Source organism: Hyla sarda, chromosome 4, assembly GCF_029499605.1.
Source record: "Hyla sarda isolate aHylSar1 chromosome 4, aHylSar1.hap1, whole genome shotgun sequence".
NCBI lineage: Eukaryota > Metazoa > Chordata > Amphibia > Anura > Hylidae > Hyla > Hyla sarda.
Window position 1 is genome coordinate 237,738,236 of NC_079192.1, and position 23,667 is coordinate 237,761,902.

General features: G+C 40.4%; 1 protein-coding gene across 1 annotated transcript in view; it reads right to left on the bottom strand.

Annotated features, from left to right (window-relative positions):
• Positions 1-215: 215 nt before the first annotated feature.
• Positions 216-23,667, bottom strand: part of LOC130369066 (ADP-ribosylation factor-like protein 8B-A) — a 56,717-nt gene continuing 33,265 nt past the window's right edge. Inside the window, exons 4-7 of the mRNA XM_056573777.1 lie at positions 19,869-19,962; positions 7,871-7,938; positions 5,236-5,306; positions 216-1,707 (exon numbers count right to left, since the gene is read on the bottom strand). Coding sequence (XP_056429752.1) covers positions 1,658-1,707; positions 5,236-5,306; positions 7,871-7,938; positions 19,869-19,962 — 283 coding nt within the window. The 3' untranslated portion in view covers positions 216-1,657. The remainder of the gene's footprint in view (positions 1,708-5,235; positions 5,307-7,870; positions 7,939-19,868; positions 19,963-23,667) is intronic.

A 23,667-nucleotide genomic window follows, 5' to 3' on the forward strand; every position in this document is an offset into this window, starting at 1 on the left:
GATTTGACTTACAAATAATGTTGTAAAATACAAAAAGGGGGAATTCATACAAATACAACAAAATTACAATTTGCGTATGAATGCACAAAGCCGATAAAAAACTGTTTCGATTAAAAAGCATTTCTATTGCATTATAATGAGCTAGGTTTTCATAAAACTCATGTATACAGCCTTCAAATAATATAGCACTAAAGAAACTAAAGTATCACAAGGGATCACAGAAAATCTCTCCACCTTTTTATTGAAACAAAGTTCATCCAAATGTAACAATTGATAGATGTTGACATGCATGGACAAACATCAATACTTAATAAAGATCCTTCATAATTTATTACCATGGTATAATAGAGCTGAGTTTCGTGCCTTCGGGCAGCTTGTTACAGAGCAGCGAGTATAGGCACAGACAATCATTTTCACTACATTCACATATTGTACAACTACAGCAATACCACAAATAATAAAAGAATGCACTGTCTTGTATTTATTTCCAGGGTGGGTATTAACTGCTGCCTGGAGAGCAATGGAGTAGACAAGGGACATTGTCCTCCTAAAGTGCTTATTCCATACTGGTGGCATGTCTGCTGAGCCAACATGTGTGTCACCTTGTGTAGTCCCATACAGGTTTACATCACAATTTACCACACTCTGCAGGAAATACCTGCAAATAGCGGGGAGTCATTTCCATTAATAAAAAAATGGGGGGAAAAAAATAAAAAAATAAAAAATAAGAAAAAGCCCCAAAACCAAAAAATACCAAAAGAAAACATTTTAGGTAGTGAAAGAAAACAGGCAAGAATAAGAGCTTTTTAAGTATATAGCTATGAAATTAGAAAGGAAGAAAATACTTGGAAAATTTGCATATGGTATAAAAAGTATACAATTCATTTCATACGCAAGACTGTTTTTCTATTTTTACATTTCATTAAAGAAATGTGAACTTTTCATTGGAAAGATACCAAGTAGGCTGTAAACTTACTATAGAATTACCAACAATGATTGAACACGTTAAGAAAATACCTTTGGCAGACACACACCATTATGCATAATATATTTAAGGCAACCCTGATGAGTTCTAGTAATATTTACAGCAACATAATTAAAAATTATCCAAGGCAAATACGTACACATTCATGTTCATCTCATCGGTTTTCGTTTAGTTTTTTTACTACAAAGATAGATATATGTGGATTTGGTAAGTTGAAGCACATGTAGCTTATATATATGCAATACATAAATCCAGTATTCATGAATGTAATCGAGCAGTAACTGCACAAAAGGTAAATTGAGTTTGCAGTGGCAGGAAAATGCACTTCTGTGTTAACCCATATTACATAAGGGCTGTTTTATCATCCGCAAAGTGCATATGGCTAAATTTAAATGTGCATTGAATGCTACCGAAAGGGAATTCTACATATGTCCTATACGCAAGTGCTAAAAGGGTTAGAAATGCAGACTATAAAAAAGATCAATAAACCACATTTCCATTTATGTAAAGAGGAACGAAAACAAAGCATCAAAATCCAGCAGTTGAACGTTGCATACACTGCTCCATAAGATGTGTGAATTCCAGTTAGCAGCTGTCTTGATATTTTCTTCTGCCGCTATATAACCAGCAGAATGGAAAAGATATTGGGAAAGATAGTTTGGTGGTGGAACTTCAGTAATGTCTGGACTTTGAATGCTGAATAAGCCACTGCAATGTGATGTCTGAAAGAAGAACGAAGACGGTAAAGACTCAGTGTATCTTGGAATACAACACCTCATACCCAAGGAGAACCCACAACCTCAAATATCATTGCTAGTTTCTTATGTGCTCTTTTAAAGGGGTACTCCGGTGGAAAACTTTTTTTTTTTTAATCAAATGCCAGAAAGTTAAAGGGGTACTCCAGTGGTGAAAAACTTCTCCTAAGGATAGGGGATAAGTTTGAGATCGCGGGGGGGGGGGGTTGTTCCGACTGCTGGGGCCCCCTGCGATCTCTCTGTACGGGGGCCAGGCTCTCCGGCCAGATAGCGGGTGTCAACCTCCTCAGGAAGCGGCGGCCGACACGCCCCCTCAATACATCTCTATGGCAGAGCTGGAGATTGCCGAAGGCAGTGCTTCGGCTCTGCCATAGAGTTGTATTGAGGGGACGTGTTGGCCGCCGCTTCGTGCGGAGGTCGACACGCCCCCTTCCCGCGGGCTGTCGGGGCTCCGTACAGGAGATCGCAGGGGGCCCCAGCGGTCGGACCCCCCGCGATCTCAAACTTATCCCCTATCCTTAGGATAGGGGATAAGTTGTTCACCACTGGACTACTCCTTTAAAGGGGTACTCCACCCCTAGACATCTTATCCCCTTATCCAAAGGATAGGGGATAAGATGTCAGATCGCCGTGGTGCCGCTGCTGGGGAGTCCCGGGATCCCCGCTGCAGCACTGCGCTATCATTACAGCACAGAGCGAGATCGCTCTGCACGTAATGACGCACAATACAGCATAGTTACGTCACGGCTCCGCCCCTCGTGACGTCACGGCCCGCCCCTTTCAATACAAGTCTATGGGAGGGGGCGCGGCAGTAGTCACACCCCCTGCCATAGACTTGCATTAAGGGGACGGGCCGTGATGTCATGAGGGGCGGAGCCATGACGTCACGCGTCTCCGTCCCCTGTATCGCCCGTCATTACGCACAGAGCGAACTCGCTCTGTGCTGTAATGATAGCGCAGTGCTGCAGCGGGGATCCCGGGACTCCCCAGCAGCGGCACCGCGGCGATCTGACATCTTATCCCCTATCCTTTGGATAGGGGATAAGATGGGGGCGGAGTACCCCTTTAAACAGATTTGTAAATGACTTGTATTAAAAAAAAAAATCTTAATCCTTCCAGTACTTATTAGTAGCTCTATACTACAGAGGAAATTATTTTCTTTTGGATTTATTTTCTGTCACGACCACAGTGCTCTCTGCTGACACCTCTGTTCATGTCAGGAACTGTCCAGAGCAGGAGAAAATCCCCATAGCAAGTTTTACACCGGAGTACTTTATTATCCAACATGGCAGCCGGAGGTCTCCTCACCTGCTCTGGCAGTCATCCTGGGGTCTTCTTCTTTGGTCTGACATCAAGCAGACCAGAGTCGCAGACCGCCGATAATACTGATCAGTGCTATACCTACAATCTATGCATTGCTATAAATAGTGTATATATAAATATATATATATATATATATATATATATATATATAAATATATATATATATATATAAATATATATATATATATATATATATAAATAGTATATATATATATATATATATATATATATATATATATATATATATATACACACACACACAATAAATATATATATATATATACACACACACAATAAATATATATATATATATATATATATATATATATACACACATATATACACATATATACACAAACACATACACACTTTTTACCATTTTATCCCAAAAAGCTTAACATTTTTTATTAATAATCATTCGGTATTGCAGCGTGCGTAAATGTAAGATCAATATATAATGTTAATCATCCCATATGGTGAATGACGTTAATGTGAGGAAAATAAAATAAAAAAAAGTTCAGAATTGCTGCATTTTTTTTGTCACATCACATCCCTAAATTTTTTTTTTTATAAAAAGCGATAAAAAAAGGTTACATATATGCAAAAGTGGTACCGATAAAAACTACAGATCACTATGCAAAAAAATGAGCCCACACACAGCCATGTATACAGAAAAATTAGAAAGTTATAGGTCATCAAAATAGAATGATTTTAAACTAATGATTAAACTAATTTTGTCTGAAAAGTTTGAGATTTTTTTAAAGCATTACAATAATAGAAAAGTATGTTATTATGGGTATCATTTTGATCATATTGACCCACAGAGTAAAGAAAACATTACACTTTTACCGTAAATTGTACAGCGTGTAAACAAAACCTTCAAAAATGAGCAAAAATTGCGGTTTTCTTTTAATTTCCCCACACAAATAATATTTTTTGGTTGCGCCATACATTTTATGGTAAAATGATTAATGTCCATACAAAGGACAAATGGTTGTCAAAAAAAAAAAACGAGCCCTCATATGGGTCTGTGGATAAAAAATATAAAATAGTTATGATTTTTAGAAGGCGAGGAGGAAAAAATGAAAATGCTAAAGTAAAATTAGCTGTGTCCTTAAATGGGCACTCTCCTTAAAACAAATTTTTGCTGTTGCACTCCTTATGGTAAATAAAAAATATTTTAATATACTTTGTTTACAAAAAAATGAAGTTTTCTTTGTTTTATGTTTGCTTAAAAAAAAGCTCAAGAGCTAATTTTCCCCCATCTCATACACAGACTTTGGACCGAAGCCCAAACACAGGAAGTGCAGCCTGGAGTGCTGAGGGGTGTGTGTCCAGCCTCATCCAATCATAGCTCCTCTCACACTTAACTGCCATATGCTGTTGGTTGGACACACACCCCTCAGCACTCCAGGCTGCACTTCCTGTGTTTGGGCTTCAGTCCAAAGTCTGTGTATAAGCTGGGGGAAAATGTGTTCTTGAGCTTTTTAAAGGGGTACACCGGTGAAATGTTTATTTTATTTTTTTAAATCAACTGGTGCCAGAAAGTTAAACAGATTTGTAAATTACTTCTATTAAAAATATCTTAATCCTTCCTGTACTTATTAGCTGCTGAATACTACAGCGGAAATTCTTTTCTTTTTGAAACACAGAGCTGTTTGCTGACATCATGAGCACAGTGCTCTCTGCTGACATCTCTGTCCATTTTATGAACTGTCCAGAACAGCATATGTTTGCTATGGGGATTTCCTTTTATTCTGGACAGTTCCAAAAAATGGACAGAGATGTCAGCAGAGAGCACTGTGGTCATGATTCAGCAGACAGCTCTGTGTTTCAAAAAGAAAAGAATTTCCGCTGTAGTATTCAGCAGCTAATAAGTACAGGAAGGATTAAGATATTTTAATAGAAGTAATTTACAAATCTGTTTAACTTTCTGGCACCAGTTGATTAAAAAAAATAAAATAAACATTTCACCGGTGTGCCAGTTTAAGCAAAAATAAAAAACATAGAAAAATTCATTTTTTTTAGACAAAGTATATTAGAAATATTTTTTATTTACCATAAGGAGTGCCACAGCAAAAATTAGTTTTAATGACAGAGACCATTTAAAGCCAAAATGGGCTGTGTCCTTAAGGGGTTTAAGAACATTGAATAAAATTTTAATTTCAGTACCTATATTATCTTTCTCTTTACAAGAAATAGAGTAACAACAGATTTCTCGATCTTGAATTGCTGAAAGGTTTCTAAAAGAGAAAAAACAAACAGAACAAGTTTAAGAGTAGAGACATTTTTAGTGAAAACATGTCTTTTTGTGGTATTAAGTAATCAGAGGTAAAGTTATGGTGCATTCACACCACATTTGTGCAATATGCCTGGGGAATCTAAAAACCGGCCACTGCCGTATCCCTGCTGGACTTGCGTCACACTTTATTTATTTGAATGGGCCGAACAGCGTCACACTTTATTTATTTGAACGGCTCATTTTTTAACTTATTGCCAGACTAAAAACAATGGCAGACCACGGTTTTCAGTCCAGCAACAAAACCGGATACAGTCCAAAAATGAGCCGGACCGAGTCACTAATTGACTTTCTTTGGCACATTCAAATGAATAGGGTGCAGCGCAGGTCCAACTGGGATGCAGCCCCGCAGTAGTGCACAAACATGGTGTGAATGTAGCCTTAGGAGAAAAAAAAAAAATTCAACAAAAAACAATGTTGGAACTGTTGTCTTTAAATACCCCCAAAAAAGATTTTTTTTTTTAATTCTTTCTTCATTACAAATTTTGCTTGTGCTGTGTTGTATATTCCCTATATACATATACAAAGCCTGTATGATTCTCTCTAGTAGACTGTCATGTTATCTGCTATCCTCTTGTCTTTCCAGTTATCCTCTTACCGATTTCATCTGTAACTTCCTCCTTGCTGTCAACTAAGCAGAAATGTTGTCAGAAGTCCCCTAGACTATGACAGACTTGTAATCTTTGTCTGACCACCAGCTCATTGGTAGGACATTTCTAATGGAGACTATTCAGAAAGTTGCTTCATTTTGCATTCAGAAAACAACAAAAATCCAGTGCAAAAGGTGTTTCTAGCTTTAAAGGGGTACTACCGTGGAAAACATTTTTTTATTTTTTTTGTTTATCAACTGGTGCCAGAAAGTTAAACAGATTTGTAAATTACTTCTATTAAAATCCTTCCAGTACTTTTTAGGGGCTGTATACTACAGAGGAAAGGTTTTTCTTTTTGGATTTCTCTTATGTCACGACCACAGTGCTCTCTGCTGACTTCTGCTGTCCATTTTAGGAACTGTCCAGAGCAGGAGAAAATCCCCATAGCAAATATATGCTGCTCTGGACAGTTCCTAAAATGGACAGCAGAGAGCACTGTGGTCATGACATAAGAGAAATCCAAAAAGAAAAACATTTCCTCTGTAGTACACGGCCCCTAAAAAGTACTGGAAGGATTAAGATTTTTTTAATAAAAGTGATTTACAAATCTGTTTAACTTTCTGGCACCAGTTGATAAAAAAAATAAAAAAATAAAGTTTTCCACGGTAGTACCCCTTTAACCCCTTAACGACGCAGGACATAAATGTCCTGGTGATGTGGTACTTAACGCACCAGGACGTACATTTACGTCCGGAGCATAACCACGGGCATTGGAGCGATGCCGGCATCATGCGCGGCAGGTCCCGGCTGTGGATCGCAGCCAGGGACCCGCCGGTAATGGCGGACACCGGCGATCCCGCGGATATCCGCCATTAACCCCTCAGATGCCGTGATCAATACAGATCACGGCATCTGCAGAATCACGATCACTTAACAGGATGATCGGATCGCCCACAGCGCTCCCGCAGCGATCCGATCATCCAGCACGGCAGCCGGAGGTCCCCTCACCTGCCTCCGCTGTCTTCCGGGAGTCTTCTGCTCTGATCTGCCTTCCCGCAGACCAGAGCAGAAGATGACCGATAACCCTGATCAGTGCTGTGTCCTATACATAGCACTGAACAGCATTAGCAATCGAATGGTTGCTATAAATAGTCCCATAAGATGTAATTTTTACCGAAGAAACGCCCTGCGTAGGAATGGCATTTTTTCTTCAATTTTGTCGCACAATGAATTTTTTTTTTCCGCTTCGCCGTGGATATTTTGGTAAAAGGACTTATGTCACTGCAATGTAGAACTGGTGGCGCAAAAAATAAGCCATAATATGGAATTTTAGGTGCAAAATTTAAAGCGTTACGATTAGAGATGAGCGAACTTACAGTATATTCGATTCATCACGAACTTCTCGGCTCGGCAGTTGATGACTTATCCTGCGTAAATTAGTTCAGTCTTCAGGTGCTCCGGTAGACTGGAAAAGGTGGATACATTCCTAGGAAAGAGTCTCCTAGGACTGTATCCACCTTTTCCAGCCCACCGGAGCACCTGAAAGCTGAACTAATTTATGCAGGAAAAGTCATCAACTGCCGAGCCGAGAAGTTCGTGAGGAATCGAATTTACTGTAAGTTCGCTCATCTCTAGTTATGATTTTTAGAAGGTGATGAGGAAAAAATGATAATGCAAAAACGGAAAAACCCTGCGTCCTTAAGGGGTTAAAGCTTTCGCTTACTAATCAAAGTCCTCCCACCAATCTTAACTAAACGTTTATAGTGACTTAAAATGAAGGTAAAATTTACTCTATCAAAATGATATGCCACAAATACCCGATAGATGCAGGTCCCAATGCGTGAAATACCACATACATGGTATGGGTGCACAGACTGCCATAAGCTACACATAATAGGTCTGCTCAGCAAGGACTTACAGTTTTTCAATAAGTTGTTTCTCATCCAGTGCTCCTGCAAGGTCTCGCTTGTTTCCAAGTACTAAAACCTGTTGAAAGGTAAAGCAAAAAATAAATACATAAGAAGGGAAATCCGCAACAACAAAAAAAGTGTCACCAACATGTGAATAACAGTTTTTAGCTATTTTTTTCAATGACTTTAATGTACTTTATACAAAAAGACAACTCCTACTGTGGATGGAGAGTTGTTATATTTTATTTTTAAAAATATTCTGCTAAAGCTTCAAGGGAATCTTTTATAAAGCGATATTAAATATGTGACAATGTGTAATAAGATGGAAAATAGAAGACAGGAAAATGGACATATGTACGGTAATAAGTTTATAAGATGGTATTCAAACTATTATTACACATTTAGATATTCATTAAAGACATCTGAGAAACGTTGTAAGTTCTCCAGTCTCACCTAAAGACAAAAAAAAAATCTTAATCCTTCCAGTACTTATTAGCTGCTGAATACTACAGAGGAAATTCCTTTCTTTTTGAAACACAGAGTTCTCTGCTGACATCCTGACCACAGTGCTCTCTGGACAGTTCTTAAAATGGACAGAGATGTCAGCAGAGTAGGAGAAAATCCCCATAGAAAACCTATCCTGCTCTGGAAAGTTCTTAAAATGGACAGATGTCAGCAGAGAGCTCTGTGTTCCAAAAAGAAAAGAATTAAAGAATTAAAAGTTTCATATAAGCAAATATGGTATCAAATAAAAAGTACAGATCACGGTGCAATAAATTAGCCCTCATACCGCCGCTTATATGGAAAAATGAAAAAGTTATTGTCTTCAAAATAGGGGGATCTTAAATGTACTAATTTGGTTAAACAGTTTGCTTTTTTTTGTTGTTTTTTTAGCGCAAAAGTAACAAAAGTATGCTAGCATGGGTATCATTTTAATCGTATTGACCCAAAGAATAAAGAACACGCCATTTTTACTGTAAATTGTACGGCGTGAAAAGGAGACCTTCCAGGATTTGCAAAATTGCTGTTTTCTTTTTAATTTCCCCACACAAATAGTATTTTTTTGGTTGAGCCATACATTTTATGGTAAAGTTAGTGATGCCATTACAACGGACAACTGGTCGCGCACTAAACAAGCGCTCATACTAGTCTGTGGATGAAAATATTAAAAAAGAAGAGTTATGATTTTTTGAAGGCGAGGAGGAAAAAACATAAGTCCTTAAGGGGTTAAATGGACACAGAGGCTTTAGAAGGCGTAATAGTATTTTCCAAGCGTTTAAAAAATGATTCCATTTTGTGAACAACAATAGCAAACACCGTGGGTTTTTCCAAGTGTTCCAAAGATTCTCCCTTTGTGTGTCCCAAAACAAATTAGCTTTTGTATAAAAAAAATAAAAAAGAATAATAAAGTATCTTTTTTTGTGGGAATAATGGATTGTGTATGTGTAGGCTTGGCTGGAAGTAGCAAAGGTGGAACACTGGTGGGGGTTGTAATAGCCAGTGAAAACCGGTTCAGAGTCGTAGTAGCCAGCGTACAGCAGGGGTGGTGGTAGTATTGTCTAACCAGTGGCATCTGGCACAGGAGGTTTACATTCCCTACTGCTCTATGCCTGATAAAGTATCCCTGATATCCGACAGATACCTGCCAGTTTTAATTACATTTAATTTAAATGCACACAAAAAGGTATCAGAAGACACAACAGTTTTTCCCCAAAATTATCTTTTTTGTGAGTTGCAACAGTATTGGTGACAGGGTCTCAAAATAGTGAAGAACCTGATTACAGTGAAGAAATAGCTTTGAAATATTTTGAAAAAAAAAAAAAAAAAAAATACAATAATAGACAAAATTCTAATGTTTAAAATGTAAAAGAATGCTACAAAATTATCCCTTGGGAAGTTGCAACATGACATTAAAGGGGTATTCCAGGCAAAAACTTTTTTTTAATATATCAACTGGCTCCAGAAAGTTAAACAGATTTGTAAATGACTTCTATTAAAAAATCTTAATCCTCCCAATAGTTATTAGCCTCTGAAGTTGAGTTGCTGTTTTCTGTCTAACTGCTTTCTGATGACTCATGTCCCGGGAGCTGTCCAGCTCCTATGGGGATATTCTCCCATCATGCACAGCTCCCGTGACATCATCATTGAGCAGTTAGACAGAAAATTTCAGAAGCTAATAACTATTGGAAGGATTAAGATTTTTTAATAGAAGTAATTTACAAATCTGTTTAACTTTCCGGAGCCAGTTGATATATAAAAAGAAGTTTTTGCCTGGAATACCCCTTTAACCCCTTAAGGACGCAGGACGTAAATGTACGTCCTGGTGCGGTGGTACTTAACGCACCAGGACGTACATTTACGTCCTGTGCATAACCGCGGGCATCGGAGCGATGCCCGTGTCATGCGCGGCTGATCCCGGCTGCTGATTGCAGCCAGGGACCCGCTGGCAATGGCCGACGCCCACGATCTCGCGGGCGTCCGCCATTAACCCCTCAGGTGCCGGGATCAATACAGATCCCGGCATCTGCGGCAGTGCGCGATTTGAATGAATGATCGGATCGCCCGCAGCGCTGCTGCGGGGATCCGATCATTCATAACGCCGGACGGAGGTCCCCTCACCTTCCTCCTTGCGGCTCCCAGCGTCTCCTGCTCTGGTCTGAGAACGAGCAGACCAGAGCAGAAGATGACCGATAACACTGATCTGTTCTACGTCCTATACATAGAACAGATCAGTATTAGCAATCATGGTATTGCTATGAATAGTCCCCTATGGGGACTATTCAAGTGTACAAAATGTAAAAAAATGTAAAAGTAAAAAAAAAAAAGTGAAAAATCCCCTCCCCCAATAAAAAAGTAAAACGTCCGTTTCCTATTTTACCCCCAAAAAGCGTAAAAAATTAATTTTATAGACATATTTGGTATGGCCGTGTGCGTAAATGTCCGAACTATTAAAATAAAATGTTAATGATCCCGTACGGTGAACGGCGTGAACGAAAAAAAAAAGTACAAAATTGCTACTTTTTTAATACAAAATTATAAAAAATGTATTAAAAGTTTTTTATATGCAAATGTGGTATTAAAAAAAAAAAAAGTACAGATAATGGCGCAAAAAATGAGCCCCCATACCGCCGCTTATACGGAAAAATAAAAAAAGTTAGAGGTCATCAAAATAAAAGGGATTATAAACGTACTAAATTTGGTTAAAAAGTTTGTGATTTTTTTTAAGCACAACAATAATAGAAAAGTAGGTAATAATGGGTATCATTTTAATCATATTGACCCTCAGAATAAAGAACGCATGTCATTTTTACCATAAATTGTTCGGCGTGAAAACGAAACCTTCCACAATTAGCAAAATTGCGTTTTTTCTTTTTAATTTCTCCACAAAAATAGGGTTTTTTGGTTGCGCCATACATTTTATGATAGAATGAGTTATGTAATTACAAAGGACAACTGGTCGCGCAAAAAACAAGCCCTCATACTAGTCTGTGGATAAAAATATAAAAGAGTTATGATTTTTAGAAGGCGAGGAGGAAAAAATGAAAACGTAAAAATTAAATTGTCTGAGTCCTTAAGGCCAAAATGGGCTGAGTCCTTAAGGGGTTAAAGAACCTGTAGACAGTGAAAAAAAAAAAATAATTGGACAAGTGATAGTTTGAGCCAGGCCTTGTGATGCCTCTCCATGTGCTCCACCAGGATGACTAACAATATCACCACCACCAGTTTTACTACCATTATGCCTGGCCACTGTTTCTACCTCCACCCCCTCTGAAACACACTCCCCAAAGGTAGACTGTGACAACTCCTCTGCATGGCTAATGTTATCCTTATGCTTATTCCTGGGGGGGAGGGGTCAGCAAAAGGCAAAGATGATTTAATAGACTGGCTAGGGCTCGTTTCCTGTGTGAGCTGCAAACCCCTTGTCTTAAAACGGGAACTCCGGTGGAAAACTTTTCTTTCTATTTTTTTTTTTTTTTAAACAACTAGTGCCAGAAAGTAAACAGATTTGTAAATTACTTCTATTAAAAAATCTTAATCCTTCCAGTACTTATTAGCTGCTGAATACTACAGAGGAAATTATTTTCTTTTTGGAACACAGTGCTCACTGCTGACATCTCTGTCCATTTTAAGAACTACCCAGAGCAGGAGAAAATCTCCATAGCAAACATATGCTGCTCTGGACAGTTCTGAAAATGAACAGAGATTTCAGAAGAGAGCACTGTGCTTGTGATGTCAGCAGAGAGCTCTGTATTTCAAGAAGAAAATAATTTCCTCTGTAGTATTCAGCAGCTTAGAAGTCCTGGAAGGATTAAGATTTAGTAACAGAAGTAATTTACAAATCTGGTTACATTTCTGGCACTAGTTGATCTAAAAAAGAAAAAAAAAAACAATAAATGTTTTCCACTGGAGTACCCCTTTAACTCCTCAACAACACAGGATGTATATTTACGTTCTTCGCCGGCTCCCGCAATATAATACAGGGTCACGCGGTTACCCCGCGCCATATCGGGTCGGTCCCGGCGGCCATCAACGGCCGGGACCCGCGGCTAATGCCAGACATCACAGACTGCAGTGATGCCCGGAATTAACCCTGCAGACATGGCGATCAAAGTTGACCGCCGCGTCTGAAGTGAAACCGGAAGCATCCCGGCAGCTCAGTCGGGCTGTTCGGGACCGCCGCAATGAAATTGCGGCATCCTGAACAGCTTGCAGCACAGCCGAAGGACCCCTACCTGCCTCCTCTCTGTCCGATCGCTGAATGACTATCCCGTGCCCGAGATCCAGGCAGGAGCAGTCAAGCACCGATTACACTGATCAATGCCATGCTATTGCATGGCAGTGAACAGTGTAAAAGATCAGTGTATGCAATGTTATAGCCCCCTATGGGGGCTATAACATTGGGGGGGAAAAAGTGAAAAAAAAAAAAAAAAAAAAGTTAATAAATGTGATTTAACCCCTTAACTAATAAAAGTCAGAATCACCCCCCCCCCCCCCTTTTCCCATAAAAATAAACTATGTAAATAAAAATAAATATAAACCTATGTGGTATTGATGCGTGCCTAACTGTCCAAACTATAAAAAATATATATCATTAATTAAACCGCACGGTCAATGGCGTACACAAAGAAATTAAAAAATTCCAAAATAGCGTATTTTTGGTCACTTTATATACCATAAAAAAATAAAAATAAAATTAATAAAAAGAAACAAAAATGGTACCAATAAAAAGTTCAGATCATTGCACAAAAAATGGGGGGGGAAAATTGGTCAATTCACACTGGCGATCTTCGGCGATTCCTGGTCATACGGGTCTCCGGTGACCCGGAAAATAAGGGGGATCAGGGCTGTCCAAGACACCCCCCGATCTCCCTGGAGGGATAGGAGTAAGGTGGCAGGGGTGTCACTCCTCCTATCCCTGCTATTAGTCGATCAGAAACGATGGTAGTCCGAGCAGAAGGGTGGAATGGTAGTCCGAGCAGAAGGGAGGAATTGTGCTGTGACCGGCGGTCACTTACCAGCGGCGACGAGGTGGGGCTCCCTGATGCAGACTACGGAAGCTTGTGAGTTGTTGCCTAGCAACATCTGGAGGGCTACAGTTTGGAGTCCACTACACAGTGGTCTCTAAACTGTAGCCATCCAGATGTTGCAAAACTACAACTCCCAGCATGCCCACACAGCAGTTTGGGTATGCTGGGATTTGTAGTTTTGCAACATTTGGAGGGCCACAGTTTGGAGATCACTGTGCAGTGGTTTCTAAACCGTGGCCCTTTAAATCTTGCAAAACTACAACTCCCAGCATGCACGAACATCAAACTGCTGTCTTGCCATGCTGGGAGTTGTAGTTGCGTACCTCCTGCTGTTGTTTAACTACATCTCCCAGCATGCCCTTCGGCGATCAGTACATGCTGGGAGTTGTAAATTTGCATCAGCTGGAGGCACACTTGCTGAGTTAGGTAACAGAACCTAACTGAAGGTTTTCCAAAGTGTGCCTCAAGCTGTTGCAAAAGTACAATTCCCAGCATGCAATGTCCGTTAGTGCATGCTGGGAGTTGTAGTTTTGCAACAGCTGGAGGTTTGTACAGGGTACATTCACACGGGCGGGTTTACAGTGCGTAAACCCCTGCCAGTGCGAGTGTAAACTAAAAACACTACATTACCATAATAAAGGGTAAAACATTACATATACACCCTTTTACACGCCCCCCCCCCTCCCAAATAAAAAACGAAAAACGTATCGTACGGCAAGGTTTCCAAAACGGAGCCTCCAGCTGTTGCAAGACAACCACTCCCAGCAGTTCCGGACAGCAACTGACTGTCCAGGCATGCTGGGATTTTGGAAAAGCAGGAGGCATCTGGTTTGGGAATCAATGGCGTAGAATACCCCTATGTAATTCCTAATTTAGTCCTCAAATGCGCACGGCGCTTTCTTACTTCGGAGCCCTGTTGCATTTCCAGTTTCAACAGTTTAGGGCCACATATGGGGTATTTCCGTACTCTTGAGCAATTGCACTACAAGTTTGGGGGTCTTTTTCCCCTTATAAAAAGGTAAAGTTGCGGTCTACACCAGCCTGTTAGTGTAAAAAAATAAGAAATTTTACACTAACATGCTGGTGTTGCCCCATACTTCTTTTCGCAAGAAGGAAAAAAAAAAATAAAAATAAATAAAAAAAGACCCACAAAATTTGTAATGCAATTTCTCCCGAGTATGGAAATACCCCATATGTGGGTGTAAAATGCTCTGCGGACACACAACAAGACTCAGGAGTGAGAGTGCACTATGTACATTTGAGGCCTAAATCAGTAATTTGTACAGGGGTGGCTTATTTTACAGTGGTTATGACGAAAAAATGCCCACGTGTGACCCCATTTAGGAAACTACACCCCTCGGAACGTAACAAGGGGTATAGTGAGCCTTAACATCTCACAGGTGTTTGACAAATTTTTGTCAAAGTTGGCTGGAAAAATGAAAAAAAATATATATTTTTTTTTTTCACAAAAAGGCTGTTACCCTAAATTTTTCATTTTCACAAGGGAAATAGTAAAAAAGAGAAGGAGCAGCATTGGGCTTTTGGAGGCCAATTGAAGGCCACGTGTGTTTACAAAGCATCCATGGTGCCAGAACAATGTACCCCCACCCCAAATGTAACCCCATTTTGGAAACTACATCCCTTACGTAATGTAATAAGGGGTACAGTGAGAATTTACGACCCACAGGTGTCTGACAGATTTTTGGAACAGTGGTCCGTGAAAATGAAAAACGTAACTTTTCATTTGCACAGCCCAGTGTTTCAAAGATCTGTCAAACACCAGTGGAGTGTAAATGCTCACTGCACTCCTTAAATTCTTTGAGGCTTGTAGTTTCCAAAATGGAGTGGCTTGTGGGGGGGGGGGGGGTCCACTGTTCTGGCACCATGGGGGGGGGCTTTGTAAATGCACATGGCCCAGACTTCCATTTCAAACAAATTCTCTCTCCAAAAGCTCAGCAGCTCCTCCTCTTCTGAGCTTTGTAGTGCACCAGCAGAGCACTTGACATCCACACATGGGATATTCCAATACTCCGAAGAAATGGGGGTTACATATTTTGGGGGGCATTTTATCCTATTATCCCTTGTAAAAATGTAAAATTTGGTGAAAAAAAAAACGAATTTTAGTGAAAAATTTTCTCTTCATTTACACATCCGAATTTAACGAAAAGTCGTCAAACACCTGTGGGGTGTTAGGCTCCCTGTACCCCTTGTTACGTTGCTTGAGGGGTGCAGTTCCCAAAATAGTATGCCATGTGGGGTTATGGCTGTTCTGGCACCATAGGGACTTCCTAAATGCGACATGCACCCCCAAAAAGCATTTCAGCAAAATTTTCTTTCCAGATGCCAAATGTGACTCCTTCTCTTCTGAGCATTGTAGAGCATTATACATCCTAACATGGGGTATTTCCATACTCCGAAGAAATGGGGTTACAAATTTTCTCCCATTATCCCTTGTAAAAATTGTAAAAATTTTGGGGGGGGGAACTGCATTTTAGTGGAAACAAAAAAAATTTCATTCACGCATCTGACTTTAATGAAAAGTCGTCAAAACACCTGTGGGGTGTTAAGGCTTACTGGACCACTTACGTGCCTTGAGGGGTGTAGTTTCCAAAATAGTATTCCATGCATTTTTTTTGCTGTTATGGCACCATAGGGGCTTCCTAAATGAGACATTTCAGCAAAATTCACTCTCCAAAATCCCTTTGTAGCGCCTTCCCTTCTGAGCCCTCTAGAGCAACCACAGAGTACTTTACCCTCCACATATGTAAAGGTATTTCCTTACTCAAGAGAAATTGGGTTACAAATTTGGGGGGCTTTTCTCCTGTTACCCCTTGGTTAAACTGGGTGTACAAGAACATGAGTGTAAAAAATTAAGATTTTGAATTTTCTCCTTCACTTTGCTGCTATTCCTGTGAAACATCTAAAAGGGTTAACAAACTTTCTAAATGTCATTTTGAATACTTTGAGGGGTGCAGTTTCTTTAATGGGTTCATTTATTGGGTATTTCTAATATGAAGGCCCTTCAAATTCACTTCAAAACTGAACTGGTCCATGAAAAATTCAACTGGTCCATCAAAAATCAACTTTATGATGCCAACATAAAGTAGACATACTGTATATGTGAATCAATATAAAATGTATTTGGCATGTCTATTTTCCTTACAAGCAGAGAGCTTCAAAGTTAGAAAAAACGCAAAATTTTTCATGGAATTTTTCACTGTTAAAGTAGAATACAGTGGTCCCTCAACATACGATGGTAATTCGTTCCAAACGACCCATCGTTTGCACGGATCCCTCAACATACGATGAATTCGACAATGTAAAGTATAGGAAGCTGTACTCACCTGTCCCCGCCACTCCGGACCAGGTCCTCACCGCTCCCGATGCTCCGGTGTCTTCTTTGCGATCCTCCGGCTTCTTCCGCATCTTCTGCAGGGTCCGGGCCTCGCTTTCTGGTGACGTTATTACGCTGCTGCGCCAGCGCGGCGTGCGTAGTGAAGTAATAACGCCTGAAAGCGAGGCCCGGACCCTGGAGAAGATGCAGCAGAAGACGCCGGAGGATCGCAAAGTGCACCCGGAGCAGCGGGAATAGGTAGGCGAACCTGCCCTGGATGCTTAAACTGCTATCCGACAGCAGCTTAAGCATTTTGCGCTGTCGGATAGCAGTTAATGCTATGGCCCCGACATATTAAAGCATCGTATGTCGATGCTGACATCGACATGCGATGGCCTCTGAGAAGCAATCATATGTCGGGGCCATCGCAGGTCGGCGGGTTACTGTATGTCACAAAATAAATATCTCAATCAAATTCATAAGTAAAAAGCATCCCAGAGTTATTAATGCTTAAAGTGACAGAGGTCAAATGTGCAAAAAAAGCTGACAGCGGCGTCTAAAAGGTGCCTTTATTCCATCCCTGGTGGTCCAGTGGTGTGGATCGCCCCCGGGGGGGGGGGGGGGGGGGGTGTGTCGATCCACTGCTGAGGTAGGCTTACATCATGTCCTGTGTCAGCTCCGGCGCTCAAAATGATGAAGCCTTGCAGGGCCTTGCATCCCCATAGCAGCCATTGATGCAGAGTTATTCTTTGCAGCATGAGATGGTGCATTGTCATGCATGAAGATGATTTTATTACGGAAAGCATAGTTCTTCCTTCTGTACCAGGGAAGAAAGCGGTCAGTCAGAAAATCCACATACTTTTCAGAGGTCATCTTTACACCTCAGGGACTCTAAAAAGGGACCGATCAGCTCTCTTCCCATGATTCCGGCCCAAAACATGACTCCACCACCGCCTTGCTGATTTCGCAGTCTTGTTGGAACAGGGTGGCCATCCACCATCCATTACTCCATCCATCTGGACCATCCAGGGTTGCACAGCACTTATCAGTGAACAGGACAATTTTTAAATTAGTCTTCATGTATTTTTATGCCCAATGCAGCAGTTTCTGCTTGTGAGCATTGGTTTGTGGTGGCCGAAAAGAAGGTTTATGCACAGTTGCAAGACTCTGGAGGACTCTACACCTTGATGTCCGTGGGACTCCAGAGGCACCAGCAGCTTCAAATATCTGTTTGCTACTATGTAATGGTATTTTAGCAGTTGCTCTCTTGATACGATGCATAGATCTGGCAGAAATCTTCCTCAATGTGCCTTTATCTGAAAAAAACCTGTCTGTGCTCTGAATAAGCCACAAATCACAAATAATGCGATGATCACACTTTAGTTTTCGTGAAATATCTAATGTTTTCATACTGCGTCCAAGGCATTGAACCATTTCACTCTTTTTGGCAGCAGAGATCCTTTTTCTTCTCCATATTGCTTGAAATGGTGCTCTGCTTAAAAACGTGGAACAGCCACCTTTAGTAGTTTTTCTTAAATTGGGCTCACCTGGCAATCTAATTATCACAGGTGTCTGAGATTGTTTTCAGTGATCAAAAGAGCCGAGACACAATGCCATCCATGAGTTAAACTGAAAAATAATATTTAAGCTCTTCCGCTATAGGATGTATGCATACGTCCCAGCACCAAACATGTTCACGCGCTGGGACATATGCATACGTTCTAGGGATCTCCTGCACTGCCGCGGGTAGTGCAGGAGATAGGCGGCGGGAGCCAGCTGTCAAACACAGCCGGGGACCTGCAGCGATAGAGCGATCCCCCTGTTCACCAATGGCGGAGGCTGCGTGATACCATCGCCATTGGTTGCTATGACATCGCTCGCTCCCCCTGTTCGCCAATAGCGGTGCTGCAATACTATCGCCGTTGGTTGTTATGGCAGCAGGAAGTCAGATGATGACCTCCTGTCTGCCTGCTCCGGAAGCCTGTAAGATCCAGACTGTGGCACAGTCTGTTGTATCTGCAGAAGATCAAGTTATACTGTGCTGCAGTCCAAATGTATTGCAGCACAGTATAACCTGTAAAAAGTGAAAAATTAAAACGGTTGTTCAATACATGTATGAAGTGGAAGAAAAAAAAAAAAAAAAAAAAAGGCCCTTTCCCAATAAAACCCTGTATATTATCATCAAGAAAATACACACACAAAAAGTGCCAATTCTAGTACAAAAAAAAAAAGAAAAAAAAAAAAAGGTAGCACGTGTCGCAAACGTGATACCAATAAAAAGCACAGCTCATCCTGCAAAATATAAGCCCTCACTCAGTGACGTCGGACAAAAAATAAAAAAGTTACGGCTGTTGGAAAATGAAGGTCAGAAAAATAATTTTGCTCAGAAAAGGAAAAACAACATAGAAAGCTATATAAAATGGGTATTGCCATAATCATACTAAACCAAAGAATAAAAATGATTGGATAACCAAGGGTCATGAGATGACACAATATGCTGAGCTACCCTGACATTATTTCACTGCTCCCAACACTTTCTCCTTTCATTTAGGTGTCAAAACACCATGGGGGGACATTTATCAATGTTTGCTTATGTATTCCTTTTTTTTTGTAATTTTTTTCTTTACTTTTTTTTGCTTATGTGTGACTTGTTTCAGCCAGTAGTAGTTACATTTTGGAAAACTTGCTTTTCTCGCTTTCCAGTCAAAATGTCGCACGAAAAATAGCGTAGTCGCAGGTGCGACATTTTTAGTTAAAAAAATGTAACTAAATCGCTTGATATATGTCTGTCCATGTGTTTCTTATCCCTTTTGCCATTTTTACAAACAATGCCAGCGAGTCGATGTCACCACAATATTCGGATAGACTCTGGGTTTGCAGGGCTTGGCTCACTCATCTCTAGCTGCCAAGCACTTCCCAAGATTATCACTAGCAATCGCAGTGGGTCTATGGAGTGAGACCCGGTGGAATCTAGACTTTTGACATATGTGATGTCAAAAGTTCTTTAACTGACACTAATGCTTTAAGATGTTCTGTTCACCTATAAAAGGGACTAAAGCATTATTCTACATATTGTGGCAATGTGTCCTAGATGAAAAAACACATACACAAGTTATCCTTCCTATACTACACATAAAAACTTACAGGGATGCCATGTAACTGTGGTTTGTCAAGCAAGTTGTGCAATTCATATTTTGATGCTTCCACTTTATCCAAGTCTGCTGCATCTACCATGTACCTGGGAGAAAAAAAATACATAAATCAAACAAGATAAATTGTGTGTCTCAGATGAGCAGGTTAAAGGTCTGGTATGCTTAGTGTAGGAAGCCTACATATGGTTGGGACCAAGAAGCCATTAAATAAACATCAAGTCCCTATAATACCACAGTAGTCCCTCAAGTTACAACATTAATTGGTTCCAGGACGACCATTGTATCTTGAGACCATGGGGGAGATTTATCAAAACCTGTACAAAAGGAAAATATGCTGAGTTGCCCTTAGCAACCAATCAGATTTTTATTTATTTTTTCTTCATTTTGTAGAGGCCTTGTTAAAAAGGAAAGAAGAAATCTGATTGGTTGCTATGGGCAAGTTTTCCTCTGGAAAGGTTTTGATAAGTCTCCCCCATAACTCTATGGAAAAAGTAAGGATTAAACAAAAATAAGAAGATAACTAAAATAGATAAAGCAAGTCCTTACATACAAAAATAAGAAATAGCTGCGGCGAGCTGTAATCACTGTCTATGTAGAGGACATCAGGGCCCTGTACAGTACACACAGTGGGGGAGATTTATCATTAGGCGTCTATTGTAGACAGTTCTACCCCTTTACACTGCTTGTCTAATTAACACTTTTGCTCAGAATTTACAAAGGCTGTGCACTCCTTTGATAAATCTTGTGCAAATATAGAAACTCTACCGTACACTCCTTCTCTACCTCACACTTCACAGAGCTGGGGCATTTTCCCAGGGTACACTGCTCAAAGCTAGAAGTACTGGAGCAGCAGTGTAAGTCAAACAAAACTCTGCACAATAGTAAAGTCATAAATCTTTATAAAGTACAGAGAGGGGGGAGATTCTCAAAGAATTATGCGCCAAAAAAAACACATTAACTGTAAAAGCCGGCAACACATGCGGCTACACTGCGCTGCCCGCTGGCTCCTGTATACAGCTCTCATAATCCCGACCCGGGAGACCGGAGCTCTGATTGGTGAATAGCTGTGCAAGGGCCATCTCTCAGCGCAGCGGTACGACAACTACTCCCATCATGGGACAGACTGCCCCATGATGGGAGTAGTTGTAGTTTAGCAGTGTTGAGGGATGGCTCCTGCATCCCCCGGCTGTATCGGTAGAACACTTTCCTACGTGTCCTTTTTGGTGGTGTATTTTTGCATAAAATGAAAAACGGATTTGCGCAAAAAGATGCATTTCCACTGTAGAATGCATTCCACAATACACAAAAAAATAGAGTACTTGCTTTTTGCTCTATCAAAAAAGACGCAATGGAAGTCACTGCGCAAATTTGTCTAAAAAGGAACAGCTAACTGTGGCACAGGTAAAGAGTAGTACAGAACATGTAGTACCACTCTCTAATGTAGGGGGCACTACCAGACAGGAATTCAGTGCATGCACTTCACCAATACAGCTGTTCTACCAGTAAATGGCCAGTCTAATTGGTCAGTTCTTCCAGCCATTAACACATTTCACAGAACTGGACTGTCTGTACACTATATGTCGAGTTTGGTTTGAAGTTACAATGGTCCGTAAAAGACCATTGTACAGTGGAGCAAAAAAAAGTATTTAGTCAGCCACCAATTTTGCAAGCTCTCCCACTTAAAAAGATGTGAGAGGCCTGTAATTTTCATCATAGGTATACCTCAACTATCAGACATAATGAGAAAAAAAAATCCATAAAAATCACATTGTCTGATTTTTAAAGAATATATTTGCATATTATGGTGGAAAATATAAGTATTTGGTCAATAACAAAAGGCCATCTTAATACTTTGTTATATACCCATTGTTGGCAATGACAGGTCAAACATTTTCTGTAATTCTTTACAAGGTTTTCACACACTGTTGCTGGTATTTTGGCCCATTCCTCCATGCAGATCTCCTCTAGAGCAGTGATGATTAGGGGCTGTTGCTGGGCAACATGGACTTTCAACTCCCTTCAAAGGTTTTCTATTGGGTGGAGATCTGGAGACTGGCTAGGCCACTCCAGGACCTTGAAATGCTTCTTGCGAAGCCACTCCGCTGCCCAGGTGGTGTGTTTGTGATCAATGTCATGCTGAAAGACCCAGCCATGTTTCATCTTCAATGCCCTTGCTGATGCAAGGAGGTTTTCACTCAAAATCTCAATATACATGGCCCCATTCATTCTTTCCCCTACACGGATCAGTCATCCTGGTCCCTTGGCAGAAAAACAGCCCCAAAGCAGGATGTTTCCACCCCCATGCTTCATAGTAGGTATGGTGTTATTTGGATGCAACTCAGCATTCTCTCCTCCAAACACGACAAGTTGAGTTTTTAACAAAAAGTTCTACTTTGGTCTCATCTGACCATATGACATTCTCCCAGTACTCTTCTGGATCATCCAAATGCTCTCTAGCAAACTTCAGACAGGCCCGGACATGTACTGGCTTAAGCAAGGGGACACGTCTGGCACTGCATGATTTGAGTCCCTGGCGGCGTAGTGTGTTACTGGTGGTAGCCTATGTTACTTTGGTCCCAGCTCTCTGCAGGTGATTCACTATGTCCCCCCATGTGGTTCTGGGACAGTTTGTGATAATTTTGACACCATGGGGTGAGATCTTGCGTGGGGCCCCAGATCAAGGGAGGTTATCAGTGGTCTTGTATGTCTTCCATTTTCTAATAATTGCTCCCACGGTTGATTTCACACCAAGCAGCTTGCCTATTGTAGATTCAGTCTTCCCAGCCTGGTGCAGATCTACAATTTTGTTTTTGGTGTCCTTTGACAGCTCTTTGGTCTTGGCCATAGTGGAGTTTGAAGTGTGACTGTTTGAACTTGTTATCAGTATAAAAGACACCTGTCCACAACCTCAAACAGGTGCCATTAATACAGGTAATGAGTGAAGGACAGAGGAGACTCTTAAAGAAGTTACAGGCCTGTGAGAGCCAGAAATCTTGCTTGTTTGTAGGTGACCAAATACATATTTTCCATCATAATTTTCAAATAAATTCTTTAAAAATCAATGTGATTTTATGGATTTTTCTTCTTATGTCTCTCATAGTTGAGGTATACCTATGATGAAAATTACAGGCCTCATCTTTTTAACCCCTTAAGGACGCAGGGTTTTTCAGTTTTTGCATTTTCATTCTTTCCTCATCACCTTCTAAAAATCAACACTTTCAATTTTGCACATAAAATTCCATATGATGGCTTATTTTTTGCGCCACCAATTCTACTTTGCAGTGACATTAGTCATTTTACCCAAAAATCCATGGCGAAACAAAGAAAATTCATTGTGCGACAAAATTGAAAAAAAAAAAAGTCATTTTGGGGGCTTACGTTTCTACGCAGTGCATTTTTCGGTAAAAATAACACATTATCTTTATTCTGTAGGTCCATACGGTTAAAATGATACCCTACTTATATAGGTTTGATTTTGTCGTACTTCGGGAAAAAATCATAACTACATGCAGGAAAATTTATATGTTAAAAATTTTCTTCTTATAAGCCCTATAACTTTATTTTTCCGCGTACGGGCCGGTATGAGGACTCATTTTTTGCGCCGTGTTCTGAAGTTTTTATCGGTACCATTTTTGTATTGATCAGACTTTTTGATCGCCTTTTATTCATTTTTTCATGATATAAAAAAAGTGACCAAAAATACACTATTTTGGACTTTGGACTTTTTTTTCGCGCGTACGCCATTGACCGTGCGATTTAATTATATATTTTTATATTTCGGACATTTCCGC